This window comes from Prunus mume, linkage group LG2, assembly GCF_029339155.1.
Source record: "Prunus mume cultivar Tortuosa linkage group LG2, ASM2933915v1, whole genome shotgun sequence".
NCBI lineage: Eukaryota > Viridiplantae > Streptophyta > Magnoliopsida > Rosales > Rosaceae > Prunus > Prunus mume.
The window spans coordinates 43,115,476-43,129,217 of NC_142699.1; the positions used below are offsets into that span (position 1 = coordinate 43,115,476).

Below are 13,742 nucleotides of genomic sequence, written 5' to 3' on the forward strand. Positions count from 1 at the left end.
TTTGAGCTTTTTCATATGATTTTTTAATTTTGAGCCAACTTTAACTATTCAAATCATTAGACATGTTTAAAACTTCCAATGATTTTTCAAAATTTTCCAAAAGAATTTCGAAATATATAAGTTCGGAATTTGAATGGATGTTGAAATTATGAAATTTTTGGAACATAATTGGAAAATTTTCATTCCAAATTATTTTTTTTTGGAATGGAATTGGAATCCGTTATTCCGATCTGATCTGTCAAAATTAGCCCTAGATCACTCCGATTCATGGTTAGTAAATATGCCCTTAAGGTCCAGTTGTATTCCTTGAGATGAAATAGGTCCCAAATTCAACATAATAATAATAAAAAATGACCCTAATTAAATAAACAGAGACCTCCATTATCAATAGAGCACTAAATAACGAAGCACACAAGGATTGTCACTAGGGTCGTGGATTGACATGAGATGTGAAGACAGAGGATAAAACATGGAGACGGCCCAAGGTGGTGGTCACGAGTCACGACATTCAATATAAAAATTTTGCAAGTGACCAGCCAGGAATATGTTGGCGGCTAGTGTACAGATCAAATGGAAAGTTAATATAAAATTGTTCATATTTATATATTTTATATATGAACAATGGACTGGCTAAAAATTAAACAAAGGAGGTCTTTGTTTAGAAGCAAACTGGGCATCTGTGAAACAGGGTAGGTCATCTTCTTGTTGGATATATTGTGGTAAATTAAAAGCCGTTGTTTTTGCCATTCATTATTTATTTATTAGTTTCATTCATTTCTCTGATGGAATTTTCATCAGTTGAACTGAGGCACCACATTCAGCAATCAGCACCATAATGAAGGTTGAGGGTACTTCAGAGCCACTCCGATTAAGCCTACTCATAATCCCCATCAATGACCCAGGCTTGTCGGCCTCTTTTTTATGTAATAATGCTCTTGTTGACCATATGAGTATGTTGGGACATTCGCTCTTCTATGATTATACCTGTTTGAAGAGCTGGATTAAGTTGAATGGGATTCATAATTCTACTCAAGTGTTTGGTGACCTAAAAACAATATGGATTGGATAATGCCTAATCCTACTAGGCTTAAATGTAGTAAGATTATGAATTCTACCATAGAGTTGATTGGATTATATGTAATTCTACTAGGCCATGTAATTGTACATTTCAATTAATCTAACCGCTGAATCATGTGTAGTACGTACCAAATACATTATATGATAGTGTTATCTTCTCCAATCCAATATAATTCAATCCAATCTAATTCTACCACATAATTTAATCCAGTTCAAATCATCAAACATGTTTTGTGTATGTATTTAAGATGCAAGGATCTTTTCCTAATATGGGAGATTATAATCTTCCGAGAAGAATTGCCAGCAATGATTGTGATGGGCGCCGCTGCCTACTACTTGAACACGCTTTTATCTTTCAAGACTTTCGCACGCTTAAATTCATAATTTCATTAATTAATTGTGGTTGCTTTGCCCTTTCCACTTTTCCTCTATTATCTTTAGTAAACCTCCACCTAACAGTCATCAACTACTTTTCCTCTATTGCCATCATCTCATCATCTACTCTAGATCTGCTCTCACTCTTTGTTCCGCCTCACAGTCATCAACTTCTCTCAGTTCAAACCCAACACCTCAGAGACATTTTCTGCTTTGTTACTCGAATCAAAACTACACACAGATGGTATGCCTTTCCAATTATTTTCTTCTAATTAATTGTTTCATTTTTGAGTTTATTACCTATTTCGATTTTTCTTGTTATTTTTTGTTATTTTTATTCTGTGTTTTATTATGGCTTTCAAGGTTTCGGTGTACTTTGTACAAATTTAGGGCTTCGGTGGTCACTGAAAATTTTTAGGGTTTGGGGATTTAGAAGCACAGCATCTAAAGAGAGGGTGAGAGAACAATACTAACGTCAGCCAGATTAGCATTTAGAGTAGATTCTTTTTAGATTACGTACGTGGTTTGAAGCGATAGGCATGCTCAATCAGGCTACTCTGAATTGCTCAAACCAAATATGGTTTTGCTTGAAGTGATCAATTTTTGGCACATGGATGGGTCTGATAATTCTTCAAAAGAACAAGGATGGCATGTTCATTTTGAAGCCAAATATTGTCAGTGTTTCTTGTGTTTTCTGGTTTCTATGGAATCTCAAAGCATATATGAGAAAGATGATGAAGAAAGGAAACGAAAATTACAGAGAGAATGGATTGTTCTCTCACTGCTCTGCAGAACACCAGAAAGGAATTTTTTTCTCTTCATATCTATATAACCTCACACGCATAGTGTAAGGCATATTACCGTTAGCACTCTTAGCTGGATCCCTTACATCACAAAACGATCTCAGCCATACATCTAGCTATCTACCAGGATCATTACACGTGGCATTGTATGCCTTACAATCTTATTTAACTAATCCTAATCAGCTAGAGACTTATAATTTAACACTCCCCTTTAAGTCTTGAGCTGACTTCACTCCAAGCATATTTATGAGGTAGTTGAATCGATCCTTAGCTAATGGCTTTGTGAAAATGTCCGCTAGCTGCTCATTTGTAGGACCATACATCAAATCAATAATACCCTCCTGCAATGCATCTTTAATGAAATGATACCTCTTATCAATGTGCTTTGTCTTATGATGAAACACAGGGTTCTTGGTGATTGCAATTGCAGGGATGCTATCACACTGCAATGGAGTTGCTTCAGTTTGAAGTTCTCCAAAATCTTCTAGGACAAACCTGAGCCAAATTGCTTGTGCAGTGGCTTCAGATGCACTTATGTACACTACGTCTATAGTAGACAGTGCCACATAGTTTTGCTTGACTAAAGCCCAAGAGAAGACACCACTTCTGAAAGAGAATGCATATCTAGATGTGCTTTTACTGTCATCAAGTGATCCTCCCCAGTCACTATCACATAAACCAATCAACATTGCATTCTTGCCTTTCACATACGCTAAACCATAGTCCAGGGTCCCCTTGATGTACCTACGCACTCTTTTGGCAGTTCCATAGTGCTTGCTAGTAGGACAATGCATGAACCTAGCAAGAAGACTAGAAGCATACATAATATCAGGTCTAGTGGCTATGAGATACATAAGACTACCCACGATGCTTCTGTATTGTTCTTCACTTGCAGCTCCACTTCCATCATCTTTAGTCAACTTCTTAGTTGCCACAAGAGGTGTGGTCACAGTCTTGCACTCATTTAAACCAAACTTATTTAGTAAGGAATCTGCATATTTCTTTTGATGAATGAAAATGCTTGAGTTTGTTTGAATTACACCCATTCCAAGGAAATGATGAAGAAGGCCCAAATCAGTCATCTCATACTTCATCATCATGTCCTTTTTAAATTCTTCCAACATTTATTTGCTACTGCTAGTGTACACAATGTCATCCGCATAAATGGATACAATTAGAATGTCTTTGTCTACCCTTGTCTTGATATATAGAGTTGCTTCACTTAAGCTCTTTTCAAAACCACACTGAGAGAAGTAGGCATCTATTTCTCCATACCAGGCTCTAGGGGCCTTTTCAACTCATAAAGAGCCTTATGAAACCTATAAACCTTGTCTCCCTTGCCTTTGATCACAAAACCTTCTGGTTGATCTACATAGACCTCTTCCTGTAATACCTCATTTAGGAATGCTGACTTTACATCGAGCTGGTATAATTTCCATTTCTTCTATGCTCCCAAGGCAATGAGAGTTTTGATAGTGTCCAATCTAGCCACTGGAGCATAAGTCTCATCGTAGTCCAATCCAGGTTTTTGAGCATACCCTTCGACAACTAACCTTGCTTTATTCTTTTGAACTGAACCATCAAGATTTAGTTTGGTTTTGTATACCCACTTGACTCTAATAACTAGCTTCTCAAATGGTCTATCTACTAACTCCCACATGTCATTCTTTTCAATCATGAACAACTCATCCTGCATTGTTTTCAACCAAGATTCATCTTGGGCTGCCTCTACATATTTCTCTGGCTCCACACAAATTAGATTGAGCAAGGACATCATCTAGTTTTCTCCACTTCAATGGTGAGGGATCATAAGCTTAAGTATTTCTCTCATCTCTGCTTATGTTATCTGAAGATTCTCATGATGATGATTAAGTAGTCAAGAAACCTGAGTCATTTGTCGAATGACTACTTTCATGTGGAGATGATGACTGAGATGTTGGTGAAGTAGCCTCACTTTCACCACCTTTAATTCTGAGACTACCATTTCTTTGACCTTCACCATTAAGTGATGCCACATATTGCTTAGAATTCTCTTTCCAATTCCAAGATGCCTCTTCATCAAAGATAATGTCTCTTGACAAGAAAAGTTTCTTAGAGATTGGATCAAATATTCTATAGCCTTTCTTACAAGTTTCATAACCAACAAACACTCCCTTAACACTTTTAGGTTCAAGTTTGTGCCTCAGTTCTAATGGAACATGAACATAGTAGCATAGAGAACCAAATATACTCAAATGAGCAATACTTGGTTTTCTTCCACTATAAGCTTCAAAAGGTATGATGTTGTTTAAAGACTTTGTAGGGCATCTATTCATAATATACACAGTTGTGTGAATAGCTTCTGCCCAAAGGTAGTAAGGCATCCTTCTATCAGGAAACATGGATTTTGCCATTTCAATCACTGTTCTATTCTTTGTCTCCACTACTCCATTTTGTTGAGGAGTGTAAGCTAGTGTGAGTTGTCTTTGAATGCCTTCATTTTCACATAATTGTATGAACTCAAAGGACAAAAACTCTCCTCCTCTGTCACTTCTTAAACACTTCACTTTGTACCCACACTGCAACTTTGTCATAGACTTAAACTTTTTGAAACAGTTGAAGGCATCAGACTTATACCTTAGAAAATACACCTATGTCATTGTTGTGAATTCATCAATGAGTAGCATGAAATACTTGTTTCCTACAATGGACTCATTTCTCATGACCACACAAATCAACATGAATTAGCTCAAGAGGAGGATTGGCTCTCAGTGCTTGATCTTTTGGAAACTCATCTCTGTGTTGTTTTCCATAATAACAAACCTCACACACACCATTGTGCTCTTCCAGATGTGGTAAACCATGCACCATATCCTCGTCTCATAATTGCTTAAGTCCTCTATAATGCAAGTGACCTAGCCTTCTATGCCAAGTCTAGGTGCAGTGAGCAATGCTTGTCTTCAATGCTATTTGATACTCAGTAAGTAGAGATGGAGGATAACATCTATTCTTCTTCATTTGAACTCTGATGATAAGACAACCCAGTGATGAACTCAAAAACATTGCATATTCCTCCTCCAAACAGTAAGAAATACTCATGTTCATCCCTTTGCCTAACATTTAGTAAATTCTCCTTCAAACCTGGAAGATACATCACAAACCTGGAAGATACATCACTTCTCTGATGAATTTTCTACCTCTATTTGTGTCTATAACGAGTGAACCCATATAAGCTACATCCACAAGTGCACCTGTTGGCATTTGAACCTTTTCTGCAACATTTGTCCTTATATCAATAAGAAGATCCACATTTCCAGTCGTGTGCTACAACCACTATCAATGTACCACTCTCCATTTATCTTTCCCTCGGTAATTGTACTATTTGCAAAGAATAGATTCCCTGCCACCTCCATTTGGTTAGCAGAGTTTTTCTTGGGACTGTCTTACCTGCAGTACATTCTCTAGCCAAGTGACCAAATCTATCACAGTTATAGCACTTAGGCTTCCCCTTATATCTGGACTCACCAAAATGAAACTTGGAGCCCAATTTACATTGTAGTTTTATAGCTTCCTGACTTATTGAGTGTGATGAGTTCAAGTTTTGTGCAAAGCTATTATGCTGAAACTTGGATTTTAATTCCCATTGTTTACCCTTTGTTCTAGCCTTTTGGACTCACAGAGAATGAGGCAAATTCTTTCTCAGCTGTATCAACACTATGCAAATCGAACCATTGTTCTTGGCTTTTCAAAATAGCAATCACTTCCTGCAATTCTACAATCTCTAGGCTCTTTGTGTTTTCAATCACAAGACATATAGTATCATATACTTTATTGAGACTAATCAAGACCTTTCAAACAAGCCTCTCATTCGAGGGAGTCTCACCAAATGTTTTCATCTGATTAATCAACTCATTCAATCGTGTGAGATAATCAGATAGAGACTCATTATCACGCATTCTAGTGTATTCAAATTCACATTTGAGATTTTGAAGTTTTACTGATCTAACGTGGTCACCACCATGATATTCTCCATACAACAGCTCCATGCCATTTTAACTGAGTCTACGTTGGCGATACGAGGGAAGATTTGATAGGAAACTGCATTTTGTATGATACCCAGAGCTTTTGCATCATTCATGAAGATTGCAGCCATTTTCTCGTCATCTTCATCTTCTGAATTTTCCTCAGCTTTCTTTTTCTTCTTCGAATCAAGAATCGTAATTCCCTTTTCCACCAGATTCCATAACCCATACGACTTGAATATGGTTACCATCTTGATTCTCTAGAACTCGTAGTTCTCACCGGAGAAGATCAAAGTTTTCACTTCTGAACTTCCAGTTCCAGCCATTTCTGATCTCAGATAGACCAAAAACAAGTTGTTTCAGGTCAAAAATCGAGCTCCAGCAACCTTTACGGAACCTTGAGAGAGCTTCGATATGACTCTGATCGATTTCACAGTTAAAACGCCCAGATTCAGATGATCGAACCTGGCTCTAAGGCCATGTTAGTGTCTCTTGTGTTTTCTGGTTTCTATGGAATCTCAAATCATATATGAGAAAGATGATGAAGAAAGAAAAAGAAAGGAAACGAAAACACAGGGAGAATGGATTGTTCTCTCACTACTCTGCAGAATACCACAGAGGAATTTTTTCTCTTCATATCTATATAACCTCGAGGCATATTACCGTTAGCACTCTTAGCTGGATCCCTCATCACAAAACGATCTCAGCCATATATCTAGCTATCTACTAGGATCATTACACGTGGCATTGTATGCCTTACAACCTGTTTTGTTTTTGGCTGAGTTGTAGTTGACTTCTTTGAGTCCTTGTTGAATCTGATTCCTGCTTTGTACAATTTGTTTGTAATTCAAATGTGTATATCGTTTCTGATCTTGTAGAATTGAAATAGAATTATGATACAAATTTACCCTGTTTGTGTACATGTTGCGTGCAAAAAAAAAGCATCATTCCAAAGCTCCAGCCAGTAATATGGAAGAAGACGACGGCAGCAGCAAATATCCTGGAAATGAAATCATCAAATCCAATGGTGCTGATGCTGGGATCTTCGCCTCTCGCACCTCTGATGTCCACTGGAGCAACACTGCCGAAGGCCAAGGTTCCAGTGGAGGAACGAAACTGGAAGGTGACGGTCAGAACTTGGGCAACATCAAATACAATATTAGTGATAATACAATTACCGCACTCAATGGAGAGTCAGATGTTGGGATGTTCAGCTTTCACAACGTAGGTGTCTACGGGAGCAATGCCGGCCAAGGTCAAGGTGGACGTGAAGGAAACAAGGGCCTCAAATCCAAGGGTATTTGTCACAACATTTATAATAATAACATTAGTGCAGATAGTTCCACAAAAGTTGGGTTAGAAAACTTTGGCAACAGCAAATATACTAAAGATCATGGCAAATCAGCAGGTGGCTCGAGCTCTGCCCAAGGCCAAGGTGGCGGTGGAGGAAACAAACCCAAAGGTGATGTTTACAACATTCGTGGCAATAACATTAAAGGAGATGGAGATAGGAAAAGGTTTCACAACTTCGGCAACATCGAATACAACTTGAAGACAACTAGTACAGAAGATGACGGCAGCACCAGCCAAGCCAATATTCGCAGAAATACAATTACAGCAAGCAATGGAGCCTCATATGTTGGGATGTTCAACTTTCACAACGTAGATGTCTGGAGCAATGCCGGCCGAGGCCAAGGTGGCCGTCAAGGAAACAATGGCTTCGCCAAACTCAAAGGTATCAGTCACAACATTTGTAATAATAAAATTAGCGCATGTAAATCTACAAATGTTGGGTTACAAAACTTTGGCAACATCAGATACAACTGCAAGACTGCTAGCATATATGGATGGTTGGGTTTAGTAGGCTTTTGGTATTTATTCCAGAATTTCTTTGGCCCTATGTGGTTATGAGTGGAGGTATACTGTAAGAGTTTGATGTTACTTGTCGAACTCCTCTGTATTAATTTGTATTAACATTTTATGATTATGGTTAGCAGACATGAGTAAAACCATGCCAGTGACTTGAGTTTAACATATTCTTATTTTCTCCACTGTTCCTGTTTGTGTTTTATGACAGGCTCAAAAACAAAATATTAAATAATTAATTGGGGATGTGCTTTTGTCTGCCAGTATGAAATTAATCTATATACCAGGAATATTAGGAATTCGTAGTGCCACCGAAGAATATTATGAAATTAATCTGTTGCTAATTAACCTGGGGATCTTAATGACCAAAAAGAAAAGAAAAAGAAAAACATGAAGTAGGGATTCTTCCAACCTTGTGGACTTTGAGAAACAACGGACTTTCATGTTCACATCCTTCGCATGCCCATGCATGTTAATTAGGGTTTTTAAAATGACATGTAAACTGTATCAAATATAATTGCATTAAAAGCATTTATATATATATATATATATACAGTCTCCTTCTATTGAGGGATCCCTCAAATAATTTTATTTGAGGATGCCCTTTATACCTTATAATTTTTTTCCCAATGATCCAAACCATCTATTTTTTAGGTCTTCATTCATAGATCATCCTTACAAAAAATTAGACAAATCGGAAACCGTTTCGACATCCAATTGTGTCTTACAAAATCAATGAACACAATGCTTCAAGAAAGTACTTAAATTTTAATAACTCAATTGAGTGGTCAAATGATATCGAATTCAAGTGATTTTTTATAGAGATGATCTTTGAATGAGTATCTATAAAATAGACGGTTTGGATTAGTGAAATACAATCCGGAGTGGACAAGGTGTCCCTCAAATAAGCTTATTTGAGGATCCTCAATAAGCTCTATATATATATATATATATATATATATATATATATAAATTCATGTTAAGGAAACTGCTAATAACTCAGTCATGCATTGCAAAGTGGGCTTTCCCAGCCCGGCAAAATGAAAAAGGAAAATACTCAATACGGTTTGAAGCCCTAATTTCCAAACTCCCCCAGTTCCCAACCCAATCAATGTTGGACAAGGGCATCAGAACTTCAGAACGTCAGAAGTTTTGATGTACAATCAACTGTTTCCTCTTGAAGAATACGTTATACGTTAACTTCAATCCTATAGAATGTCCCAAGCAATGCGCAATTTTCTTCCCCTGGCTAATATTTGATGCCAAGAGTTTGTTCCTCAATTTTTAGCCGCCTTATTAGTGTCCAAGTCCATCCAAGAGAGTCAAGTGTTATGCATGTGACCCTTGTTTGACGGAAAATTAGATGAAATGTGGAGCAAGTTGATGATGAGGGGATATTGGCTAAATTAAATCATCATGATGCTTAATTTTCTAAAAAATATCAGGGGTGATTTTCCATCGATATATCCGTGTTTTGGACCACCGATATTTCCGAAACCCTCAATATTTTAGACCTTGCTATTGAGAACGTAGTGTTATAAGGCGTGGCACTATTACGTGCCTAGTTTTTTAGATGTGACATTAACTATAGAAAATCCCAAATTTCCCCCAGCAAAGGCAACGCAGGCTGTGGGTCGAGGAAAGACGAAGCAGGCGATGGCTTGAGGAAAGACGAAGCAGGCAGCTCGAGTGCAAGGAAGTCACGAGCAAGAAGCCCTGGTATAAGTTTTGGTAAAAATAAATAAGAGAAAGGAAGGGAGGGAGCTTTACTAAATAACCAGGCTGGAGTTTCCAGATTAATTACTCACCCGTTCTGAGTTAGGTGGTTTTGTTAATATATGTAATACAAAATGTGAAAATAAGAGATGATACAATGATCCAACTGTTGCGCAGCGGAAGGGTTTGGAGATGCGTGGCCATGCAGAGCTCCTACACTACACTCAAACTTTTCTTTGAAAAGAAACATCAGAGTGCAAAACCTACAAGGTCTGCTATTGTTCCTTACTGGATTTGGATGGCCTCTGATGGCCATAGGCCATAGTCCTTTTTGGTTTCTTAATTTTCTATGATTGTTTAAATAGTATAGTTTTATGTTTTTTCTTTATGAACCTCGACGATACGAGGGGGTTTGATGGTTTTTTAATTATGGCAATTATTTGCATGAGTATATAAGAAGAAACATATTTTTATTTCCAAGATAACCTATGATTGAGTAATTAATTCTAGTAAGCACTGTTGATGCAAAAAAATGGTTTGGGACATTTCTTGCTCAATTTAGTAATGTTGGGCCTTCGGTATGCTTTGGGCCTCGGTAAAGCGCGTGATCTGCAAGATAACAAACGTTCGGTAAAACCTAAGCCACCGGTGTGGTACCGGCCGAAAGCTCTCCGATGCTTGAGTAAGTACGGATTTAGTAAACTTGAACTGACAGATCGATAGGCAATATGCCGTAAACTCGATTACCTCTATTTTGGGGAATTGTAGTGACTCTTTTATAAACCTTGGGAGGTGTGCAAGTCGTGTAGAATTTTGATGTGGAACTGTAGACATTCATTGCGGGGATACCACGTGTCCAGGTAGTGTTTGTGCTATAACATAGCCATCGGCATGCTTGGTTACTGAGGCGTCCCTAAACTGTTGATTGTATTGTACACGTGTTCAACCTTCACTAGCCGCTAATTTGGGAATAAACAGGAGTCCCCCAAGTTTCTTTCGAGGATATGTTCTCGATAGGAACTTGCGTCGCCCTTGGTTTTTGTGAGTTATCGCGTGGTTGGTGTTCGATATATGGGTGGCCGTACTGTTTGGTGTGTAGGTTGGAGTAGGGTGATAGAGCTCCCTTTCGTGAGTACGGTCTTTTGGTTCAGCGTGTCGGGGTATTCCAAGCATCATTTATTATTGTGATGCCGTTCAGTAATTTTTAAATTCCCGAACGATGGTGTACAGGTCGTGTCGAGCCTCGCGGGGCGGAGTTGCTTTGGATCAAGCGATGCTTCGTTTCCTATGCACCCTCGTCTTCGTCCCTAGCTCGCAAACGCCTCTCACGTTGGGTTGATGCCACGTGTCAAGTGACGCCGGCGTTTGTAGTGCAATGATGGCGCAGGTTGGGTTTACGAGGCGTGTCGTTCGACTTCCCTTCTATAAATAGGAGTGACTCCAGATGAGGGAGTCACTTGCATTGTGAGAGCGGTTTCGAGAGCTTCCTCTAAAGGCGATTTCTGGTGAACTTACTTTCAGCAATGAAGGCGATTTTCGCTACTTTTGGCACTGTACAAACGAGGTATTTCTGTCCTTTTGCATACTTTTTCGATTCAAAAGTGTCCTTATGGCTAGTCTAGACTATGAACATACATGAAATTGAGGAACGTTCGGTAGTCTAGCTACCGTAGGTAGTGACGGCCATAGGAACCCTTAGTTTAATCCTTGCGCATGGCATTTAGTTTCCCTTTGTTGTTTGTAGATGTCCGATAACAAGTCTGCGTATGATACCGAGCCCAATGCATTCGATGGCGAGTCCTCGGATGATCAACGGGACTCTGGTAGTGTGGCACTGAGTTCAAGAGTGCCGATAGTGAAGATGCCGAAATAGAAGTCATCAGTGAGAAGATTAAGGCCCCACCACCTTTCGGTAGGGTAAAGTTCAACAGACCCAGGCGGTTCCCTTAGCCGTGGTGCCGTGTGGTAGAGCTTGAGCCAGGCACCAATGAGTACTGTGAGTTTTGATGGGTGATACACGCTTGCCTGATCGGCATGCTAGCTACCACTCGGAGGCTTCCACTTTCGGTCGGGTCGACATACCGCGAGTCTTCATCTCTTCCTAGCGATGTGATAATATCTCCAGGGAATCCTAGAGTGCCGTTAAACCCAAGAGACATGGGTGCCAATATCTATTATTTGAGATAGAGATCCACGATTTACTTCCCGTTTTTGGGCAAGGTTAAATGAAGCTTTTGGAACTCAATTACGGTTTAGTATCAGTATTTCAACCCCAGACAGATGGTCAATCTGAGAGGATAATCCAGACTTTAGAAGACATCTGAGAGCTTATGCATTGCGATTCGGTGGGATGAGAAGTTGCCACTTATGGAATTTGCCTATAATAACAGTTACCAGGCGAGTATTAAGATGTCTCCATATGATGCTTTGTATGGGAAACAGTGTAGAACTCCATTCTATTAGGATGAAGTGGGTGAGAACAGATTGGAGGTGTCCGATAATGTTGAACGGACAAAGGAACAGGTGAAAATAATTAGAGAACGACTCAAGTTAGCCCAAGACCGACAGAAGAGTTATGCGGACAATAGAAGGAAAGACCTTCAGTTTGAGGTTGGTGATTGGGTATTTCTAAAGTTATCACCTTGGAATGGCATAATGAGATTTGGCAAGGCGGGGAAAACTAAGTCCTAGATATATTGGGCCTTATAAGATCGTGGAGCGTGCCAGCCCAACAGCTTACAGGCTTGCTTTGCCTTCAGATCTTTCCCGGTTACACAATGTGTTTCATGTTTCAATGCTCCGAAAGTATATGTCTGATCCTTCTCATGTCTTGGAAGAACAACCAGTAGAGTTGCAAGAAGATTTGACTTATGTGGAGCAACCAGTTCATATTTTGGATTGGAAGACGCAAGTGTTATGATCAAGAGAGATCCCTCTTGTGAAGGTCTTGTGGAGAAGCCATACTGTGCAAGAAGCTACTTGGGAACCCGAGGACCAAATGCGGGAATAGAACCCTTACCTCTTCGAGTGACAGGTACGTAAATTTCGGGGACGAAATTTTTATAAGGGGGGAGATTGTAATAACCCAAATCTTAATTAATATTTAACTATTCATTTATTAAGGAGAAATGACAATTTTGCCCTTGGACTAAGTTATTAAGGAAAAGTTGACTTTTTAATCGAAGACGAATTTGGAAATTTTGTTTACACCGTTGCGTAGAGTGCGACGAAACGAGTCCGTAGACACGTAGTGGGCTCGATTTGCAGTAATAACGAAGAAAATACGGTCAAAATACTTCAAGGGGCAAAATGGTAATTTTGGAAATCAGGATTTTTAAAAACTGATTTTCTCTCTCTTTCCTCACTCTTCTTCCTCGCGACCACAGCCCCTTCCCTGTTATGAACCGTCACCTTCTCTCCTCATAACTACCGCCACCCTCCACTCCGGCCCTCTTCCAAGTCCAACCAAGCTCACCATCACCACCGCCAACCCAGAAAACACGAGAAAATCGCGTCGGTTTGACAGATTTTCTCATCGCTCGTTCTCCCTCGATTCTCCACCAAGTCGGACGAGTGAGGTATGGTTTTCCAACTAATTTTCGTAACTTAGCTGCTGGTTGGGTAGGATTTCAGAAATTTTAAATGTAGATCGTTCGATTTTCAACTTAAGTTTCAGCTGGTTTTGAGGGTACGATTCCGGCCACTTCCGGCCACTTTTTGGGGTAGGTCCAAAAAAAAAAGTGGTTCCAAATTAGGTGTTTTACCTAAGTTAGGAGTTTGGGCCGGCGGTTTGGAGTTTTTCCAGCCGCCAGAAATTTCACAAGCCACCCAAACTGCCGGCGCGTGTGGCGGCGCATGGGCAATCTGGTGGATACCACTCTCAATTTCAAAACGATCCTAGTAT

General features: G+C 39.4%; 1 protein-coding gene across 1 annotated transcript; it reads left to right on the forward strand.

Moving 5' to 3' along the window:
• The first annotated feature begins 1,560 nt into the window (after positions 1 to 1,560).
• LOC103322468 (uncharacterized) lies at positions 1,561 to 8,288 on the forward strand. Its single transcript, XM_008224386.3, has 3 exons — positions 1,561 to 1,696; positions 7,199 to 7,553; positions 7,665 to 8,288. Exons 1-3 carry the CDS (start codon positions 1,694 to 1,696, stop codon positions 8,165 to 8,167), a joined length of 861 nt encoding a protein of 286 aa, XP_008222608.2. The 5' UTR covers positions 1,561 to 1,693; the 3' UTR covers positions 8,168 to 8,288.
• The last annotated feature ends 5,454 nt before the right edge of the window (positions 8,289 to 13,742 follow it).

What these genes read in the sequence shown, in the direction of transcription:
- LOC103322468 (XM_008224386.3), top strand. An exon ending in CAAGGGCCTCAAATCCAAGG is followed by an intron (nt 7,554 to 7,664) that starts GTATTTGTCACA and finishes GCAAATCAGCAG; the next exon opens with GTGGCTCGAGCTCTGCCCAA.